This window comes from Mustela nivalis, assembly GCF_964662115.1.
Source record: "Mustela nivalis genome assembly, chromosome: 6".
NCBI classification, from domain to species: Eukaryota; Metazoa; Chordata; class Mammalia; order Carnivora; family Mustelidae; genus Mustela; species Mustela nivalis.
Window position 1 is genome coordinate 12,438,964 of NC_139025.1, and position 22,709 is coordinate 12,461,672.

Consider the following 22,709-nt stretch of genomic DNA (forward strand, 5'->3'; position numbering starts at 1 on the left):
TCTGAACAAGGTTTTAGTGATAGTCAATTTCAAAATATTGTGCTAAATATTGTACTAAGTAGATTCTAAAATACTGCAGTATAATGTTTGTTCAATCACTAATTTCTATGCATTTTTATCATTTATTTCTTCTTCTAGTGAGCTTGGTTAACCAAAGAAGGAAGACAGAAAGTTAAAGAATTGTTTGTATAAAGAAGCATGTGGTCTCTCACAAATTTAAATATTTAGGTTGAAAATTATATGGCATCTTGTTCTGGTTGGGAAAAAAGTGAAAGTTTCAGTAAAATAGAAACAATCTCTGAAGTAGACTTAATTTGTATTAGTTTGGATTTTCTTAATACTTTGATTTGTTAAACAAATTGTCCTTCAGCGCATATAGTGCTCCAGAACTGTTCTAGATCAGTGAGCAAATAGGGAAAGCTCTGCCCTTAAGGACTTCATTATGTAAGGTTAGCTAATAGAACTTAACAGTGATAGCAAGCAAATAATTTTCAGGAGCTCTCTAATATATTTTTAAAGATAACATTGTAAAATGAAGCATCAGTTAAATAATCTTACAGAAAAAATATGAATATATACAAAAGTGCTTTTACCCACTAACCACTTATCTGTGTAACTGCATATCATTTTTTCTTCAGCATTACATCAGAATTTGAGTTCAGTCTGGTTCATATTTAGAACCTGAAGTTTAGTTTTCTAAAGTACTGCTTTAGGCAGTTATAATGGCATCTTGATAATACAAATGCTGCTTTTACTTCTCTTATCCTGATCACATCCTGATCAAGGATTACTGGCATAATTTTGAATCATGGCAAAGAAGGCAGGAGTTCATCTGCATTTTGTAATTGGTTGAAGTTGTAATTTCTTTTTTTAAATTGAAAGTTAAACAGGTTCATTTGCAATTAATTGAGCAATATAAGTATGAGATGTTCAGTGCCTGAGTCATGGCACCGAATTAATTTGAACCTCCTGCCCCAAGAGCCCGTGTCTGTTCTGTGAGTTGGGCCTTGCATTGCCTGAGCTACAGAGGCAGTTTAGGCGAGCACAGTCATTCTGTCCCAGTGTCGAGGACATGCTCAACAACAAAACAAATCCTAACTTACGTAAAGTTAAAATGTGTATTGTGTTTCCACTGACAGTCACAATTGAAATTAAGAACAGATGCCTAATATGTGCTACTCAGTCTTGGGCAGACAGGCACTGACAGCTGTACTCCAACTTTATTTCCTGCCTGGCTGCTCTCACACTTCTTTTGACATTGCATTTAAAACATACTCAGTTTTCAAAACACTAAATTTGAGGAAAATGTGTCTTAGAATAAAAATATGTATGAATTTCTGAAGCTTTATAAACATCTAGATTAGGATCCTACCTTTCTATGTTTTGCTTGTAGTAGTAGGAATATAACCAATAGAGGGCATAGAGTTGTTTAAACAGGTGAACCACAAGCTCATAAATCAGCTCGCTGTCTTTACTTAAATATATATCCAGTGTTTTGGCAGTTGACACGTCTTTTCCTTTTACGCATATGGCACATAATTTCAATGCCATTTTTCTATTAAAAAAAAGAACTTTTAGAGGTCTTTCATTTTCTAATTCAAGTACCTGATGATAAGGTTTTTGCTGATTGTTTTCCTTTTCCTCCTCCAGCTTTGGGAACTCCTTTATAAGTTGCAGTTTGTGTATACTTACATTGCGCCCTGGCAAATTACATGGGGTTCTGCTTTCCATGCTTTTGCTCAGCCCTTTGCCGTGCCCCGTATCCTTCCAATAAAAGTTGTGTAAGAAAGGGCAGTCACTTCCTTTATGTGAATGTCGGTTTGTAGGCGTAACCTTTTATAGGTATAGAAGATCGGTTACTAGGTGATAAATTATCAATATTCTCAGTCTTTTGAGTCCACATCTGTACTGATTTTGATCGTTTAATTTATATTACCATCTGTGACCCATAGATCCTCTGAACATGAGGACAGTATTAAGATTTTATGATTAAGCAACGCTGATTTAAAATTTTATGTATACATGTGTGTTGAAGGCTAGGAATTTTTAAATGAATACAAAATGTTTAGAAATATTTTCAAATGAAGATACAAACATTCTTCATAATCATATGATTGTATTTGAACTATGTTTAAAATGTCCTATTCTAATTATTTCTTAAAAGTACTTTCTAAATAAAAATACAGGTTAGTGACCACATGGATGTTGAAATGCAGACTTCTTGTATCTGTAAATTTTAGTTTGACCTTTCGGAAAATTTAACCCAGACATATTTATTCAAGAGTTAGTGTGTGGACTTTTATCAAATACATATTAGCAAATACTTATCTGACTCCCTTCAAAGCATCATGCCAGGTTATACTTTCCTGGCTGTGTCTTTCTGCTGTACCCCCTTATATTGTCCATGACACCCTCTTTTGTGTTCCTCTGATGAACCTCATTGTTCTTGTTTCTGTAATTGCAGTATGCTTGTGAGATGTATGTGTGTGTGTGTGTGTGTGAGTGCACACGCGTGTGCTCACTCAGGTGAATGTTAAAATCCTTAACCAGTTTTTTCATAGATTCAGCCATGTTGTTTGTTCAGGCTGCTGTATCCGCCTTTTTTTCTACTCCACTAAATCCCTTTCTGGGAAGTGCAATATTCATCACTTCATATGTTCGACCTGTGAAATTCTGGGAGAGAGACTATAAGTGAGTACAATAAAACATTTGAAAATAGATTTTATCTATTCTTTACTAAGAAAAACTATCGACAGCATTATTATAATAATTCACGGCTAGTAATTTTTTGTGTTGAAATATTTTGCTGAAACTATTTTATAAATACTCTTAAAGTTTCAAAATCATAAAATTGGAAGTCAGAATAACTACTCTATATTTTCTCTTTGATTTTTTAAAAGATTTTTTAAAAAACCTAGTTATTGTTGAGTATACTCATTTTTCTGTCTTTTTTCTTTTAATGCTATTTCTTTTGAATTGGTTCCATGCTAATACTACTCTGAAGCTTCATGCTATACAATGTCATTTCATTATGGCAGTCAAAATTAGTTATCTCATAGTTTTCTTAGAAATAGTTATTTGTAGAGCTTACTTTTCTGTAGATTATTTCTGGCTTTTTAGGAGAATAACTTCCTAATGATCCATTTTTTTTTTTTTTTTACATAAAGTATTTTGCCCATTTAGATTTAATACCTTTGGTTAGCTGTTTTATATGATGCCTGCTAACTGTCCTGACATGTAATCTCTCCAGGTGAATTTATTTATTTCTTCCTTCCTTTCTTTCTTTTTTTTAATTTAAGAAAGATTATCCAAAAGGGGAATTACTGAGTCACGGAGCCTACACATTTTAAGCCTTTTAACGTATATCAACATATTGATTTGGAAAGAGCTTATATTACTTTTTAATTCTACAGGCCATCTTCATGAGTGCTGCTTTTCTTTCTATACTTTGGCACGTTAGCATATATAATAGGTGAGAGTAGTAGTCTCATCATTTAAACAATGGACTAGCTTGGGAATTTGAAGCTTTTGCTCTTTTATCTAAAATCACACATGGTGTTTCTCTTTTTGATGAATTTCAGTGTTATTTATATTCTGTTCTTCTCAGCTAACTTAAATTGAGCCCAAAATAATGTCTGTGGTGGCAGTTTTTGTCAAAGGACCCCTTTACTCTCTCTCTCTTTTCTTTTTTAAGATTTTATTTATTTGACAGAGATCACAAGTAGGCAAGAGGCAGCCAGAGAAAGGGCGTAGCAGGCTTCCCACTGAGCAGAGAGCCCGATGCAGGACTCGATCCCAGGACTCTGAGATCGTGACCCGAGCTGAAGCAGAGGCTTAACCCACAGAGCCACCTGTGTGCCCCCCTTTACTCTCTTCACAGTTATTAAAGTCTCCAACAAGTTTTTGTTGATACAGATTTTATCTACAGATAGTTACTGTATTAGAAATCAACACTTAGAAAAATTCAAATGTTTATTAGTTTAAAATAGCAATAATAAATTCGTTATGTGTTAATATAAATAATATTTTTGTAATGAAAATTACTATATTTTCCATCCCACCAAAAAAAAAAAAATCAGTGAGAAGAGTGTCACTGTTTTTATAGTTCTATAAATCTCTTTAATGTCTGGCTCAGTAAAAGACAGCCGGATTCTCATATCTGCTTCTGCAGCCAATCTGTTCTTGAAATATGTTGTTTTAGTTGAAGTATATGAAGAAAATCTGGCCTCATGCAGACATATAGTTAGAAAAGAAAGAAGTATTTTAATAGCCTTTTTAGACAATTGTGGATATTTTTCTTTGATCCTTCATTAAAAGTTGACACATGGGGACGCCTGGGTGGCTCAGTTGGTTGGACGACTGCCTTCGGCTCAGGTCATGATCCTGGAGTCCCGGGATCGAGTCCCGCATTGGACTCCCAGCTCCATGGGGAGTCTGCTTCTCTCTCTGACCTTCTCCTCGTTCATGCTCTCTCTCACTGTCTCTCTCTCCAGTAAATAAATAAAATCTTTAAAGAAAAAAAAAAAAAGTTGACACATGGTAGTTTTCTAAAGATTAGTTGCAGTTAGAGTCTAAAACCGTTATCTGTTGTTGGGGGAGAAGAATTTACTCTGCCCTTCAAGATCCTTCTAGCTCAACTAAGAATCAAATTGACATGAGACAAATAAACAGGAGAAAATCAAATTTAGTGTACACATGAGGGAAATCCACACAGACATGGAAATTCCAAAGACAGGTAACATGGTGCTTCTGTGAGCTAAAGAGAAGGGTAACAAAGGGGTTACAAAGGGGGGAAAGATCATTAGCAAGAAGGTGAAAAGAGGTGTTTGGAAAACAAAGGTTGCCCCACTCTGTAGATAAGTTGCTTAGGTAAAGAGGAATCTCTATTAATAGATCTCTTGGTGATAGAAGCAAGCAATTGAGGGGGAGGTAAAGCTCTTTCCCTAAATCTACTGGGTTTTGATTGCTTTAATTTTTTTTTTTCATTTTAGAGATTTTATTATTTATTTATTTATTTATTTATTTATTTATTTATTTATTTATTAGACGGGGAGAGAGAGAGAGAAAGAGAGAAACAGCGAGAGGGAGAAACAGGCTCCTTGCTGAGCAGGGAACCTGATGCAGGGCTCAGTTCCAGGTCCCTGGAATCATCACCTGAGCCAAAAGCAGACACTCAACTGGCTGAGCCACCTAGGTGCCCCTTGATTGCTTCTAGCTCAAAATAATGTTCATGTACAAGTGACCCATCTTGTGGTGGCCTCCCCTTGGCCCCATGAATTTTTGGAACTGTGTTACATCAAAATTCACTGATGTGTCTTACACTTTGAATGAATTTTTTTTTTACCCATGCATAATCTTATAACAGCATTTATTAATCATTAAAAAATATTGGTTCACTGGTTAATGTAGATCTTACAGTTCTTGATCAAGATCCTGATACATTTCACTATATAATTTTAAAAAATGTATTCATTCATATCACCACCCATCTCTAAAGAAATGTGTTTAAGTATTGCTAAGCTGTCAAGCTTGTTGGTTAAATATATATACATTTTCCCAAATTCGAATTTTTGCTTAGAAACTTGAATTTTGTTATTGGCAGCAGGACAGACCCACTTTCTTTATTTTTGAGAAATGTCTGTCAAGTATGTCAGTCTGAGTAATCATAGTAAAGATGGTGTTCCATGAAAAAGAGTTAGTGCAGCCTACAGTTCAAACTACACAAATGCTTCTCTTGAGACAGCCATCTTACTTCAGAATGCAGCAGAAGTGCTTTATGTGGGGGCGCCTGGGTGGCTCAGTGGGTTAAGCCTCTGCCTTTGGCTCAGGTCATGGTCTCAGGGTCCTGGGATCAAGCCCCACCTCAGACTCTCTGCTCAGCGGGGGGGCCTGCATCCCACCCACCTCTGTCTGCCCCTCTGTCTACTTGTGATCTCTGTCAAATAAATAAATAAAATCTTGAAAAAAAAATGCTTTATGTGTATTTTGTTACACATAATTTTAAGAAGACCTGTACTGAGGGGTGGGTTGTGATTTAATAAAACTGGGTTTTTTTTTTTTTATTGCTTCATTAAAGAGATTTTAAAGCAAAACTTGAATTTTTATTTTTTCTTGTACATATGTGGCAGTAAAAAATACAGTTTGGTGCCACTGTCTTGATTCATGTTAAAGTGCCTGGAGCCTTACCCGTATTCATCAGTGCAATCGTCAACACAGTGAAAAAAGCGAGTAACAGCTCAGTGTTATTATGAAAATCATTTTGATCTGGAAAACTCCATAAAAGGGTCTTAAGTCCCCTGCTGCTTCAGATTCTGTGGACCACAGTTTGGAAACCACTGTTCTAAGAACACTGTATAGCTGGGCATAATAAATGTACCTTGTCCTTGTGCAGAATTTTTCATGTATCTCTAAGAACTACATGTAGAATGCATGTTTCATCCTGATCAAGTTTTAGGGGGTGGATTAAACTCATTAACTTTCTGCACCCTGTTCATTGAAACATCACTTAGGAAATAATGGCTATTTATGGATGATGGAGGTGAGTGAGTAAAAAACCTTCCACCTGGAAGTACACTTGTCAGGAATTTTATCAGTATACCAATCATAGATTTTTTTCAGAGATGTTCATGAAGTGATAATGTTTATTTCATTTATATTGTGCTGTTTTCTCCTTTTTCATTAAAGCATATTAAAAATGTTCTGTTTTGCCTTCTTCAGCACAAAACGGGTGGATCATTCAAATACCAGATTGGCTTCCCAGCTTGATAGAAATCCAGGTAAAAGCTCTGTTTTGGAGTAAAGAAGCAAGTCCAAGGAATTTGTTATGTATTTAGTTCACTCCTAACTTGTTGAGAATCCTCTGAGTTCCAAACAGTCATTTTTTAAAGACTGTATCTCCTTAGCTTCTTGTTCTACTTTAGCAAAGTGTGAACTCAAGTATCTACAATGTATATACCCATCTTTTATAAAATGCATTTTTAGAATATTCATAGGAATAAAAAAATGCCATTCAAAGATTTTTCTTACATAGGTTAAAAAGTAGAGCAGTTAAAGTAAAACCGGTCAAGTATATTAAAGAATATGCAGTCTGACCAACAGGTGTATTAATATATTTGCTTCTCCTGCTTCCCCAGATGTTTAGGTAAATGTCCATTTAATTTCATCTAGTTTATGAAATGTAGAGATGTCATATGGGGCAGCCAAATAGTCCTTGAGATAGAGCTTCAGTGGATGGCATTTTGGTGGTGGTACCATTGTCTAAAGTCTGGTTTCTTCATTTCATTGTTTCGGAAACATCCTTTTGTCTGCCCATCTGTTAGTAATCGGACACACAGGGGGTGACTCTCACTAATCCAACCATAAGAAATTAACCAGAATTCCAGTGTATTAATTAATTAAAAGAAATCTTACTCTCGATAAACTGAAGTATTTATATCCATTTGACTGTCAAATTCCTTCAAATGCTGATCCCTTCAACTGCTCTACTTGAGAAACTAACAATAATCAGATAGTTTTATAGTTATAAATTGCACTAGTAGGACTAGTTACTTGATAATAACGCCTGTCATTATCACATTCTGGTAGATAAAACAACCATCTCAGCTCTAGTGTGTCCTTATATAAGGGGCTTAGAATTCTCATGATGCTAATGATGCCATCCTGCTTATCAAAGAGACCTGAATTAATATGCACGGTTCTGTAATGAGCAGACAGGGCATTAGATATGACCATCTTACTTAATTAGTATCTAGAGTACCCTTCTCATTATTTTATTGTTTAGACTGAGTTTAAAAGAATAAGCTTTGTGTATTTTGCTTTCCTCCAGTATTATACTGTGAGTACCTGTTTACAGATTATTGCTTTGGATGGGGTACTTCTAAAAATGGTTAGTTTATTTTAATTTTTTTCTTAAAGGATGACTCTAATAAATTTTATAGGTTCTTTGCTGCTGTTTCTATAGATATATTATTTTTTAATTTTAATTTTTAAATTTTTATCAAGTTTTAATAAATTTATTTTTATTTTTTTAATTTTTATTATGTTTTTATTTTTATTAAGCTAGTTTTAGCCATCAATATTCAGGATTTTTTGTTACTGTAATTATTATTTTACTTTTTTTTTTTTTAAACCAACTTCTGTTCATTTTGGACTGTCTTGTTTGTTCAAATTTGGTATTCCTTTACCCCCTTTCTTTATTAATGTATCTTTTTGTTCCAGTCCTGAATTCCTTTTATCTTTTTTATTTTTCTTGTGTGGTTTTCATTATAAGTTGGAGTTCATTGAATAGTGATAGAAGATCATGGTTATTGAAGCGGTGAAAACCCTTCGATTTCATCTAATCTAGTTGGCACATATTATGAATGGGAGCCAGAGACCAGAGAAGTTATGTGACTTCTAACTCTAAATTCTGAAAGCTTTCTCATTACCCTGTGTTTCATTTTTATATAAGAATTCTAAGAGTGTTAATATTTTCCTTGTCAAAAAAATACAGATATAATCCTAACTGGAAATTAGTTTTAATATTTTTAACGATCCTGTTTGTTGATATAATGAAGACTTAGAGTAAAATGTAACATAATTTAATTCCTTCTTATAGGATCAGATGACAACAATCTGAATTCCATCTTTTATGAGCATTTAACCAGATCCCTACAACACAGTCTCTGTGGTGATTTGCTCCTAGGACGATGGGGAAATTACAGTACAGGCGACTGTTTCATTCTTGCCTCTGACTACCTCAATGCATTAGTACACCTTATAGAGATAGGCAATGGGTTGGTCACTTTCCAGCTGCGGGGACTTGAATTCAGAGGTAAGATACTCACCTCTAATTTCTGCAGTGTATTCCTGTCACATCTGAATTTTATTTGTTTACATCTCAAATTAAAAATTAACATAAAGTTAGATCCTTTGGAATTGTGGAATGAGAAGTGTTGTTAAAAGAACAATTAGGTTTTTCCCCAAATTTCACATTCAGAGAAAAATGGTTTTTGTGTTATGCTAAAATAAGTGAAGGTAGTATCATTCTTGTGTAAATCACTGTTTCCCTGGCAATGTTTAATTTTTGTTGTTTCATGCTTTCTCTCTTGCCATTCTCTTTGTGAGAAGTTGCATGCCTTTGTTGGACGGCTGGAGCGTCGAGTGCTGTGTTCGTATGTAGCTAACCAAGTACTTTTAGGTATACACCATGCCTTTGTTTTGGACACATTTTGGTATGAAGTGAAGTTCCCATAACATTAAAATCACAGTTTTCACGTGAACAAGTCAGTGGCATTTAGTGCATTCACAGTGTTCGACAGCTGTGAGTATAGGCAGTTGGTTAGGTCCTAACAGGATGCCTCGAAGTCAGGCAAGAGGAAGCCAGGGCCAGCTTCTCGGAAGGCCAGAGGCCTGTCCTGATGATACTGCAAAGTGAAGAAGCCACAGAAGCCAGTTCAAACCAGATAAGCCCAAGATGGCTCATAAAATAGGCCAGCTAGAGGATCAAATTAGACTTATACCGTATAGCTTTATTTTCTCACTGGTGTTGAATCAGAAGGTTTGGACCTTTGTTAAGTGATGTCTTTGTTAATGGAGCAAGTGCATTTCTAAAATTGACTGGAGGGGCACCTGGGTGTCTCAGTTGGTTAAGCATCTGCCTTTGTCTTGGGTCATGATTCTAGGGTCCTGGGATCAAGCCCCACATCAGGCTCCTTGCTCAATAGGGAGGCTGCTTCTCCCTCTCCCGCTCCCCCTGCTTGTGCACCCTCTCTCTCTTTGTCAAGTAAATCTTTAAATAAAGAAATAAAATAAAATAAAATTGACTGGAAATAAGATTGTACTTGTGTGACACTCAGATTAAGGCAGTAAATGTTGGTGTTTGTTATTCATTTGTGATGTTTGTCATCCAGTCTCTCTCTCAAAATGTCCTATCCTCGCTTTATGGTTTGTTTCTGCTTCTCCACGAGAGCCCAGGACCTTAATTCCATCTCTCTATAGAGTCTTACCTAATGTTCAGTTGTAATCCAACCGGACTCATCCAAAAGTCGACACCCCCTCACCTCACCACTGTACCTACTACTGCCATGACTTTAACTTTTTTTTAAATTGTTGGTACCTGGAGATTTTACCTTCGTTTTTTAACTTTTTTTTTTTTTTTTAAACATATTTGTCTGGGGAAGCTGTTGTATCTAGCATTTCTGTCTGTGTGAATTGGAAAAGGGTCCTTCTTAGGATGTGCTCATTTTACCGTATTGGTCAGAAATCAAAATTCTCACTCTCCCAACTTTCAGTCTCTGGTACTGAGTAGATTCAGATAAAGTTTTGGATAAATTTTTTGCCATTCAAACTCTGTTTGCCAAACAAAACTCAAACTGATTTGGGAACCCAGTACATCTTACTGTCTGAATTTGTGGTGGATTTGGATAGCAGTGGGTATCTATAAGTCTTCACTCAGGCATAGTGATTTTTTTTTTTTTTTGAGGCAAATTTGATCATGTCGCTTTCATGCTTAAAACTGTCCGTGAAGCTTTCCATTGCACTTAAATAGAATTGAGACTCCTTAACACGCTCTCCCAACACTGTGATCCGTCTTTGCCAGTCTCTGCAGCTCCATTTCATACCTTTATCCTCACTCGCCTTCCTTCAGGGTCTTAACTGTGCAAAATTCTTTACTGAGGACTTCCGACTGCCTTTCCCTTTGCCTAGAAAGTACCAGCCATCTCCCTTCGTCCCACCAGTCTTCCATCTGGCTAATTCCTTAATTATCTTTAAGCTTTAGTCTAAATACCACTTTCTCAGAGAAGCCTTCTCTAACCACCTGTCCCACATGATTATCTCTCAGATTGCCATTTTTACCTCTTTAGCACTTAGCATAAGTATAATTTCATAATTTCATATTTATTTGTGTTTGTTTAAAGTTTATTTCTTCTTGAGCCCAGGGGTTGGCAAACTTTTTCTTAAAGAGCCAGATGGTAAATAGTTTAGGCTTTTGGAGGCATGCACGTTTTCTGTTGCATATTTTTCTTTGATTTTTGTTGTTTTTGTTGTTGTTAACAATACTTTAAAAAGAAAAACAATCTGAGGGTTTTGAAGTGGCGGGGGGGTGGGAGGTCAGGGTACCAAGTGGTGGGTATTATAGAGGGCACGGATTGCATGGAGCACTGGGTGTGGTGCAAAAATAATGAATACTGTTATGCTGAAAATAAATAAATTAATAAAATAAAATATATAAGAACCATTCTTAGCTTGGATTTGGCCTAAGGCTATGTTTTGCAAACCTTTGCTGTAGATTATAAGCTGCTCAAGGGCGGGAATCCTTTCTGCTTCATTCATTAACACTGTGTATCTAGCTGCTGCTTTATCAGTTAGCATATAATACATAATTAGTTTATTTTGTAGAATGATTAAATGATATAAGTATATAGCTGTTTCTCCTTTCTCTGCATTCCAGAATTCTTGTGAGATATGATTATATTCTTGGTCAGATCTTAAAATTGTTGGTTATTTACTTTCCTTCAGAGTTATTCCCTGTCCCGTCTACCTCCTGCCTCTCAAAATATTACTCGAGAGTGTCAGTATGTTGCCAGATAGATATTTGGATCTCCTGACGCATTTTAATATATTTTATGGGGTATTCTCCACTAAGCCAATTTGATTCATTCATTTTATTGCATCTTGTAGTGGTTGCTAAGTGCTATATGACATTTAGCTAAACAAATTTCTTCATCAGTTTCCTGTATGTCTTGGTTTTAAATCCCTTTATTTTCAGTTAGTTTCCATTTTTATATTACTGATACCCTCATATTCTTTTCTATGTAAATTTTATATCATAGATTTAATTATCAATCATTTTTTGTCTATCAAAAATTTAATGTATCTTCTACAGTGCTAACTTTCTGTTTGTAAATGTTACTTCAACCATTTACAGTTTTCCAGGTCAAACTTTATGGGTCAAAAATGTATTATGCTGATTGAATTCATCTCAGTTTTTACTCAAATTACTTTTAATATATCTAGTTTTCATAACTGCTAGCTTTAGTTTTACTATAATAGTCACTATGAAGTGACTGAAAGACATAGCTAATCTGGGAAAACAGTTGGTAAATAATTCTTACAGATATTCTAGAATCCCTTTCTAAGTCTCAGAGTTCTTTTTTCAGTTGCCAATATTAACTCCTATGCTTATCATTGACTTTATTTCCTAAGCACAATTTATTGCTAGGACATGTTGGGGTAGAAAATATTCTTGGGATTTGTATGGTAGAGTAAAAACGTCCCACTTTAGTTAGTTACTGTGTTCACTCTATTCTGCTGCTCTGAACAGGGATCTCAGTCTGTCTTCTGCGAAAATGTCAATCTCCAAGTTCCCTCTTGCCACATATCTTTTCTGTGTACTCTTAAAGTCATCTGCACAAAAACAGCTCTCATTATGTCATCTCCTTTACTTAAAAACCTTTGACTGACCTTCCAGCAAGATGACAAAATGAATAAAATGAAGTAATAACACAGAAAATCTCAGGAACACACCCAGCTTCGGGCCACAGTTTTAAAATCCCAGCCTCGGGATGTTTCTTCTAGAAACCGAATAATTTGTTTGCCCTCTTGCAGCGCATGGATAAAGAAGGAAAATTTCTCCAGGCTTTTTACAAAGCCACTGTAATACTGATTGCAAAATATGACTAAACTGGCAAAAAAATAAGTGTAGTTTAACTCCCATGAGAGCCTGGATGCAAAAATCCTCAGAACCCGAATAAGCGTATGTTAGCAGCAGCCCTTTTTTTTTTTTTTAATACCTACCTCTCAATAGTTGAGCCATTTTCATTTCATTTTTTTTTTAAATTAATATTAGCAAACTGATAGAATTCAGGGAAAAAGCAAAATATGATCCTCTCAGAAGATATCAGCAGACATTTGATTGAATTTCATTTCCATTATTGCTTTGAAAAATACTTTATAAAATTGCACATATCCTTATTCTGGGAGAAAAAAGTTTGTGTATATAGATCTGTAGTCCCACTCATGTGTAATGATCAACTGCAGCGGGCATTCCTGTTGACCTGAGGTTTAAGCCAGGGTTTTTCTTTCCATCACTGGGTGACATTGTTCTGGACTTGCTCGGCAATGTAATCGAGCAAGAAATGAAACGAGAGAGTTGTAGAGAGTTAAACAGCACAGCTCATACCTCTTCTGCCTCTATCTTTTATAGCACCACCACCAGTTGCGGCTAGTTTTCATGGCATCTGTTTCTCTCAGAGCAGTGTTTTTCAGGGGCGCATGGGTGGCTCGGTCAGTGAAGCCTCTGCCTTCAGCTCAGGTCACGATCCCAGGGTCTTGGGATCAAGTCCTACATTGGGCTCCCTGCTGAGTGGGGAGTCTGCTTCTCCCTCTGTCTGCCCTATCCCCCACAAGTATTCTCCCCCTCTCAAATAAATAAATAAAATCTTTAAAATAAAAAAAGCAGTGTTTTTCAAACATGGATGGTGCATATATTCTCTTTAAGGGAAAAAAATTATGAAGTCCACATATGTTATTATATAACCGAAATAATGTGCTTTTATAAAATTAAGTGTAATCCCCTTGTAGTCCTTACAGAATTTAAGGAATTTGCTGTTTATGTGGAAGCAAGGCCACAGAACAAAATAAAAATGAACATTAATGTGACAGATGATATTTTACTGGCAGTAGATTGCTGTGGGTGTAATTCTGTATTTATTCTGATTTTGTATTTTTACTTCAGTAACAGTAATGCAGGGAATGTCTAATATCTTATATAAAAGAATGTAATTTCAAAGGATTGTTTCCTAGTGTTGAATAATCAGAGTTCATGGCTAATTGAAACTTTATCAGCAGGTAAGCTTCAAATGCCAATCATGTAATTTTATCCAATTACTGTTGGAATTGGCCACAGAAAAAGTAATTATGAATTTAAGATAAAATTATCATGAACCATTACAGTTCATATATCCATATATATGGGGGCACCTGGGTGGCTCAGGTCACGATCCCAGGGTCCTGGGTTTGACCCCTGGGTTTGACCTCAGCAGGGAGCCTGCTTCTTCCTTTCCCACTCCCTCTGCTTGTGTTCCCTCTCTCACTGTGTCTCTCTCTGTCAAATAAATACATAAAATCTTTAAAAAAAAAAAACCAAATACGTGTATGTAATATTTCTTCTTGCCACATGGATATGGTGCTGGTAAATGGAGCTCCCATTCTTTCGGTTCTGCATGTCTGTCTCTGTTGTGTGCCCTGCAGTGATTCATTTCTAAATCCATTCTTCCCTTACTGAATTAACTCAAACCGTCATGTGATGTCCCTTTACTCATTGGCCTTCACGTGATAGGACTGCATTTGAAAGCCCAGGTTTGAAAAGTTTGGGATCAGTGAGTGAAAATAAAGGAGGTAACTGCGCAGGTTTTCAGAAGCTGGAATGTGCTAATGCATGTCGTGATTCTGCGGGACGTGAATATATAATATGCCTGGTGTCGAGCTTCCTGCTGTTGGTTAGTGAACGTTCCAAGGCAGATCGCTCCCATACTTTTAGTTACTATAAAAGGTGTGTTGTTGTTGTTTTTTCCCTAAATTTCTGGTGTCTTTGGAGCATTCATGTTCTACTGCATGTGATTTTTTTCTCCATTGTATGCAGTGATCTCTCTCTCTGTCACTCTCTCTCTCTAAGGTACTTACTGTCAACAACGGGAAGTGGAGGCCATTACTGAAGGCGTTGAAGAAGATGAAGGATTTTGCTGTTGTGAACCTGGACATATTCCTCATGTGCTTTCATTTAATGCTGCGTTTAGCCAGCGCTGGCTAGCTTGGGAGGTGATCGTCACTAAGTATATTCTGGAGGGTTATAGTATCACTGACAACAGTGCTGCCTCTATGCTCCAAGTCTTTGACCTTCGGAAAGTACTCACCACTTACTATGTCAAGGTAAGGCTGTATGCCCAGTTAGAGCTTTTGATCTTCTTGGAAAAAAACTTTTTAAAAAAATACTTGTGCTTTGCTTCTAAGCAGTGATTTAAAGTCTCTAGTATTATTGGGACACCAGGGTGGCTTAGTCAGTTAAGTGTCCAACTCTTGATCTCAGGGTTGTGAGTTCTGGCCCTACTTTGGGCTTCATGCCCAGCTGGAGTCTATTGTTTTAAAAAAAAAGAATCTCTAGTATCCATTAAGTCAGTAAAGTATACCTACTATGGTATTGCTGTTTCCTTCTTTAGTGGAACTCATTCCATTTGTTTATGAATAATAACTACCATATGTGCCTCATATGTTTAAGGCACTGGGCTAAGGAATATGCATATAGTTCCTTCTGTGTTTTAGAAATAAACAAGAATCAGAAGTTACCTGCCCAGAGTCCTCTAATTAGCAGGTGGAGTTAAGGATTTTAAATCTAGGCTTGTCCAGCTGCTGAGCCCTTGCCACTAACCATTTCTTGCGCTGCTTTCAATAACCTGAATAAAAGTATTGCAAGATTTGGGAGGTCCCCAAAACCACCCTCGCTTGCAACACCAGCTGCAATTTTGGCATCCCCACAGACTAGTCTCTGGTTTGGTAATTTGCCAGTAGTACTCAAAAAACTCAGCAAAACCATTATACTCATGGTTAGGGTTTATTACAGTGGAAGGATACAGATTAAAATCAGCCAAGGAAATAGGTGTGTAGGGCAGGGGCCAGAGACACCAAGGCATGAGTTTCCACTTGTCTTCTGTCAGTGCAGTTATGCAGATAATGCCCATTTCTCCCAGTTGTTGTCAACCAAAAAAGTTCACCTGAGCCTGGGTGTGTAGTTTTATTGGAGCGTAGTCACTTACATGTGGTTGACTACCCTGTGACCAGCCTTAGTTCCCAGCTCCTCCAGAGATCATGGCTGTAAGCTCATAGGTGAACAAAGACATTCCAGAGGAGTAGAAGTTCCCTCCCAGGACCCAAGGGCCAAGACCAAACCTTTCTTTGGGCAAGGTTAGTTCATTACTATACAGGTGTTCTGTTTTTGCTAAAGATTTTACAGGATTATAGCAAAACTATGATTTGGAGCTTGCAGGCAAAGCAGTATTTTGAAGAGGAAAATGTATGCTGAATTTTAGTGACCCATATCTGGATTTTCCGTATTTGTGTTACTACCTCTGTGTACCACTTTGCTTGTGCTGACTGGGGTGAATGTTAGTCTTATAATTAGTAGTTGGTTAAACCCAATCTCAGGAAGCTAAATAGATTGAGTTTGCACTATTTATGTGCTATGTGTCTCTGTGTATATGGCATTTTCTGTCTCTGGTTCTAAATAGGTATATTTCTATTGCTTTACTATTATATTTCTATAACTTGACCTAGCTTCACAAGATGATTTAGTAACTTTCTATGAGAAATGCATCACAGTAAAGTTTTTCTACCTCTCTAAAAATGTCCTCAATTCAAAAGCTCTAAAATCAATAAAAAAAAATTGTTTTCAATTTGTCTTGATGAATTTATGGTTGTGACTTTTTTAAAGTATTAAATTAACTGTTCATCCAGAAAGGCCTGAGGTGTATTTTTTACAGCATTTCTAAAATGTATTCTTAGAGTATTGAGCTAGAATAAAATATTTTTTAGTTATACAATCAGTATAAACCATTGGACTTTATTTAATGAAGAATTGGAGTTAATTCAAACTGTAACTTAACCTGGGTTTGTTGTTGTTGTTGTTGTTGCTGTTTTAATCTTTCCCCATTAGGGTATCATTTATTATGTTACAACTTCTTCTAAACTGGAAGAGTGGCTCGCCAATGAGACAATGCAGGAAGGGCTACGTCTGTGTGCAGATCGAAATTATGTTGATGTGGACCCAACATTTAACCCAAACATCGATGAAGACTATGACCATCGACTGGCTGGCATATCCAGAGAGAGTTTTTGTGTGATTTACCTCAACTGGATAGAGTACTGCTCTTCCCGAAGAGCAAAGGTAGAGCTCATGTACTTCATTTGTAACTGTTTGAGTCCTTTTTTTTGGAGATGGAAAGAATATCCCCATTTGTTATTAAGAGGTCAGTTTTTCCAGACCTCCTTCTTTCTGACCATCTGGATAAGAAAACCTTCAGTTGTTTAAAAAAAAATTGAGAGGTTGAGGGGAAGCAGTATTTCACAGATACGAATTTGATTTTCTTCACTCTGGTAATCGTCACTAGTAGGCTAACACAGCTGTCGCTAATAACCTGTTTGCCAGGTTATGTCCCCAAACAACTAATTAATAGAAAGAATATTGTATTTTCAGGACAGGACATTATCAGGAATGATGTATGCCAGTAAGTACTTTGAGATGTTTTGCTAAGATCCTAATAATTTATAAAAGTCAGGATTTTTTAAAAAGTGTGTCCCAATATTATAAAGCATTAGATTTTATTTAAAGGTTTCAGAGGAACACCTCATATACACTCATACTTCATTTTACACTGATTTGTTAAGTTTTGTCTCATTAGAACTATTTAAAGACCTAGAACTTATATATTAGTTGAGTTCTTCATCCTCTAATTTATTAGCTATTCCAATTTGTTAAATACCTTTATGTCTTTCTGATAATGAGTGTTCTTTGTTTTTTCAAGCCACTGGATGTAGACAAAGATTCATCCCTAGTGACTCTTTGTTACGGACTTTGTGTTCTGGGACGGAGAGCTCTGGGGACCGCATCCCACCATATGTCCAGGTAAGGAAGGCATTTCTGTTTTCAGGAAGAGAGTAGGAGAAGCTGTATAACATAAATCTGAATTAGCCTTTCATGGAAGCATTCTATGCTAATTTATTGCAGAACTCTCTTCTGATACTGTTTTTTTATATATCTTTTGCTGACATAATTGAGTTCTCCCTGGTGGTTAATGGCTGGCTTTTAAAATTCACACATGCATGGGTGACTACTGATAATGAGAGTTTCATGGATTTAAGACATTTTAAAAATAATCGCCCGTAAAGTTTGATTGGTCTTCTCCCATTTTACATCTGTGTTTCTAGTGAGTTACTTCTTCTTGTTTTTCCATATTTCCTTGTAATTTTTTTTGATCCAGAGCATTTATGCTCTTAATATAGTTAACTTAGTACATTAGATTTTTGGGGAGTATAAATATAAGCTGAATTTCTTGTCATAAGCGTCTGAATGAATTAGAACTAAGCAATATTACATATTTTAAATTTCTTTTGTGATTACTACATGTTTTCCATTTGACCCTCTGTCAACTTTTGTGGCTTATACACTCTTTGTCTATTGTTTATTTTCATGGACTTACTCGTATAGTGGTTCGTAAACAACGATCCCAGGTCAAAGGGCCCCTGTCCCTTGTGAGTCTGATTCAGGGGTTCTGATATTAGTATAGTCATTGGACTCTGTATTTGCAAAACACTCCCAGATGATTCTGATGCTCAACCACATGTAAGAATCAGTGTAATGGAAGTTCTTTGTCACAATACGTAAACCTTTATCTCCAATCCTAACAGTAATTTAGAGTCATTCCTCTATGGATTGCATGCCCTATTTAAGGGAGATTTCCGTATTTCTTCAATTCGAGATGAATGGATCTTTGCTGACATGGAATTGCTAAGGAAAGTAGTCGTCCCAGGAATCCGCATGTCCATTAAACTTCATCAGGTAAGAAGAGGAGAATTATAATGCATTACTGGTGTTTAATGGCACTTCTTCATTTGACTTCCAAATTATGTTTCTTAAGAACCTTTTGAGAAATGCTGTAATTTGAAACATGGGAAAACATGATTTATGACAAGATACGAGATCTTAGAAGCCTCAACCTGTGTTTCTAAGGGTAAATTTGAATATTAATATTGGAGAGTAACTGATCTGGACATGAAATTGAGGAAAACTGTCGGCAGTGACAAACTAGGAATAAAGCTCTCAGGCCCTTATTTTGACCTCACATTTCACATAATTGTGATTCAAGCCTCTTCTGTAGGCAAATGTTAGCTAACTCCCAATGCATTGTGGTAACATTTCAGGAGGGTTATAAGTGCTGCTGTTTCATGTATCATGTTATATAGAATAATAGATGATTAGGACAGATTTAGCCTTACTTAAATAATCCTAGAAGGGTAATAAAATGCAGACCCAAAATACATATCCAAGCCCTGGATTATTTCAAAACTATATTAGGAAATTAAGTACCAGTATGAGCTACTCTAGTCATTCCACGTAATAGTAGTCATCAAATCTGATGACAGAGACCACAGGATAAACCTCATTAAAATGCATCAGCTGGGCACCTGGGTGGCTCAGTGGGTTAAGCCTCTGCCTTCGGCTCAGGTCATGATCTCAGGGTCCTGAGATCGAGTCCCATATCAGGCTCTCTGCTCGGCAGGGAGCCTGCTTCCTCCTCTTTCTCTCTCTGCCGGCCTCTCTGCCTACTTATGATCTCTCTCTGTCAAATAAATAAATAAAATCTTAAAATAAAATAAAATAAAATGCATCGACTCTACTCAGATCTGTTTGAATCCTTTCCCCCCCAAAATAAAGGGTGAATTACTCCTCAAGTGATTTTACTATGATCTGAACTGCTAGAATAAAGTCAATTTCCCGTATTATTTAGGAGATTACTGAGAAGGGATATATTATCTGAAAGTCTCTGTGGAAAATGGAATACTCTTTTGAGGATCATGTCTACGGCCATACCACCCTGAACGCGCCCGATCTCGTCTGATCTCAGAAGCTAAGCAGGGTCGGGCCTGGTTAGTACTCGGATGGGAGGATCATTGAGAAAATACACATTTGGGAACAATTAAGAGTTGTCTGTCTTCAGACGAGCTTTACAGTTTTGAGCCAAGTCAATGTGTTTAAATGAAAAAGATAATGACTTTAGATTAAAATGTTTTTAAAACTTCAGAATTTCTCAAAAGGCACTGATTAATAATATATCTGTATGTAAGAAATACTCTTTTATACAGCATGGTTATCTAACACCTCCAGAGCGACATCTTCAGTCAGTTCTAAACATTATAACAGGTATTTTCTCTCCATCAGTCAGAGAAGAAACTGAGGCACAGGGAATTTTTGGATACCTTAGGTCTTTGCCGGTCTCTCCTTACAGGTGCTCTTCCCTATTGCTGTCAGGTCCATTTTCTTACATGTTCTTTTGGCTGTGGCATTATTGTCTGTGACAGGGTCTCTCTACCTTACATTTGGCCCAACACACGTGGGCTACACACTACAGCTTACTTTCAGTAGCCATGACTGACAACAACCGTGACAGACCATGGGGGTAAGGAGTTGGAATCAGGAACCGGGGAGCCACAGAGGGTTGGTGGCGGGGGGAAGATAGAGAACACAAATGCAGCCAGGAAAAGTCCCATAATTGATACACCTTTGAGGAGGGTGAGATCGACCTCTGCAGTAGCCAGAAACAACCACTTAGTGAGCATCATTTTGAGACACATGTTGGGTTGCCCATGAGGGACTCTTAGGCCAAGAAAAGAGAGATCTGTAAATCAGTACTGGGAATCTCCAAAGTTCGTACTCATATATTTACTCATACATTTCATGAGTTATATACTCTTCAAAACCCAACCCACAAAAGTGAACCATAGGCATATATATTAAAAGAAAGATGATTCATACACATTCCTTATAACCCAGCTGTTCCCCTCCTGGATAATTACTTAAGAGAATGTGCCTAGCAGTTTTAGTTGTAATAGACCCATACTGGAAACAACTCCTGTGTCCATCAACAGATGAACATACTAACTGTGGTATATCTACGTGATAGAATATTACTTAGCCATAAAAAGAAATGAGCTACTGTTAGATACCACATGAATGAATCTCAAACATTATGCACGGCGGGAGAAACCAGACATAAAAAGAGTACATACTGTATGATTTTATTTATATAAGATCTAAAACAAGCCAAACTAGTCTACAGCCACAGAAAGCAGATTAGTGATTCCGTAGGATGTGGAGATTGAATGCCAAAAGACAGGAAGGAATGTTTTGGGGTGATGGAAAAGTTTTAGATCTAGATTGTGGCGGTGATTACGTGGGTGTGTGTATTTGTCAAAATGCATCTAACTGCACACGTAAAATGGTGTAATTTATTGTATGTAAAGAAAAGGATTTGTTCCCAGAAAGCTAGAAATACAAAATTTCTCTTAACTCTTGCCTCTCAGACAGTCCTTGATAATGTGTGTTTAGCACACTTTGTAGGTGTTTTTAATTTTTGTTTTTTCCTTTACCATTTTTAAAAATTTTTAAATTCTCCAATTGACTGTATTATGTTTTTACTTTATAAATAAAAATGGTCATAATCTGTGTGATATTTAATAATTGTAGTGTTGTACAACATATTCGTGCTAGCATATACATAATACCAGAGAAAATGATTTTCACCCCAGTTTGGCAGGTGAAGACTCACTCAGAGAAATTAAGCAAATTGCCTTTTTCACATGTTCTCCTGTTCTTATCCTCTATTTAATCATTTTGTAAGACATAAAACACTTTACATCCTTATTTGTTCTACCTTTTTCATTAGTCTCTTTGATGATTACGTGGTTGTTAGAACTAAAACTAATCAAAGTCTATTTTGGCTTACAAGTGATACATGAAAAAATATTACAATGTATGGTTGAGGACAGGAATCATTTTTTACTGATATTTATATCTTCGTTGCTTAGCACGAGGGTTGGTTGCCCATGAATGTAAAATGAATGCGTTTCGTTTTTCAAAAATATATACTGTGCTTTGGCTTTTAACTTTTCAAATATATTTTTAAAATGACTTTGAAAACTTTTCCCCAAACTGGAAACATTTTCTCTTTGTATTTGAAAAATAATGAAAAACGTTAAAAAGTGAGCGTGCCCCAAGAATAAGTATTCCCATCACGCTGTACCATTGTATGGCCCTTCCAGGAAGCAGTCACTGCCAATAATTTGATGCACATCTTTTTTGATTTTCCTGAGTTCATAGACATTTCCATCTATATATACACAAATATTTTCCTTTGTGCTACATAAAGTGATCTGTAACGTGCTCCTCCCCCATATTTAATATAACTTGGATGCTTTCTACATTTTTAATGTAGAAATCTAATCTATAGTTTTCCAGAATATAATTCTTAACTGCAGTTATTCAACCATTTCCCTATTCATGAGCATTCTACTTGTTTCAAATACTTCACCTCTAAAACAACTCATCCAACCATCTTAAGCCCAGTGAAAAGAAATAATTGAGCAAGATTTATCATACTCCATTTTGACATGTCTAATAATTTCCAACTTTGTCCTTTTTATTAAGACTGTAACTATTGCCTATGTCTTCACTTCTCCCCCGCAAAAAAAAATTGTACGAAGACTACTATACAAAGATAGAATTCCTTCCCTAAAAGGAACTGTTTGCTAAAGGAGAGCCCGTCATACGATATCTAGCTCTCTGCTGAAGGCGAGCTCGGTATTTCAAAGGAAGGTCGGGAGGGCTGGTGTCTGATGTCCAGAGGTGTCATAAGTGCTAGCTTAGGCCACACTCTTTAGAAGCAGAGTCAGAGCCCAGGATCCCTGGGCCAGAGACTGCAAGTGTCCTCAGGTGAATTTGTAAGGAAGGGTGGGGAGCAGGAAGGAAGAGGGAAAGAGCTAAGCGAAGCTGTTTCAGCTGAATTCTGGCTTCTCCTGGATTAGAGGGGGTTCTGGAGTGTCCGTGTCACCAGCAGTTATATGAAGGACCTTCGCCCCCTTCACAACCAGGTGGGGGAATAACCCTCCCCTGGCATTTCCTG

At 36.6% G+C, this 22,709-nt stretch overlaps 1 protein-coding gene across 12 annotated transcripts in view; it reads left to right on the forward strand.

Annotated features, from left to right (window-relative positions):
* PCNX1 (pecanex 1) overlaps window positions 1-22,709 on the forward strand; it is a 159,729-nt gene that overhangs the window by 122,765 nt on the left and 14,255 nt on the right. For all 12 annotated transcript variants that reach the window (XM_082733350.1, XM_082733343.1, XM_082733351.1 and 9 more), the window contains 8 exons: window positions 1,651-1,759; window positions 2,562-2,691; window positions 6,718-6,776; window positions 8,597-8,812; window positions 14,657-14,910; window positions 16,688-16,918; window positions 17,556-17,656; window positions 18,439-18,589. In XM_082733350.1, coding sequence (XP_082589476.1) covers window positions 1,651-1,759; window positions 2,562-2,691; window positions 6,718-6,776; window positions 8,597-8,812; window positions 14,657-14,910; window positions 16,688-16,918; window positions 17,556-17,656; window positions 18,439-18,589 — 1,251 coding nt within the window. The remainder of the gene's footprint in view (window positions 1-1,650; window positions 1,760-2,561; window positions 2,692-6,717; window positions 6,777-8,596; window positions 8,813-14,656; window positions 14,911-16,687; window positions 16,919-17,555; window positions 17,657-18,438; window positions 18,590-22,709) is intronic.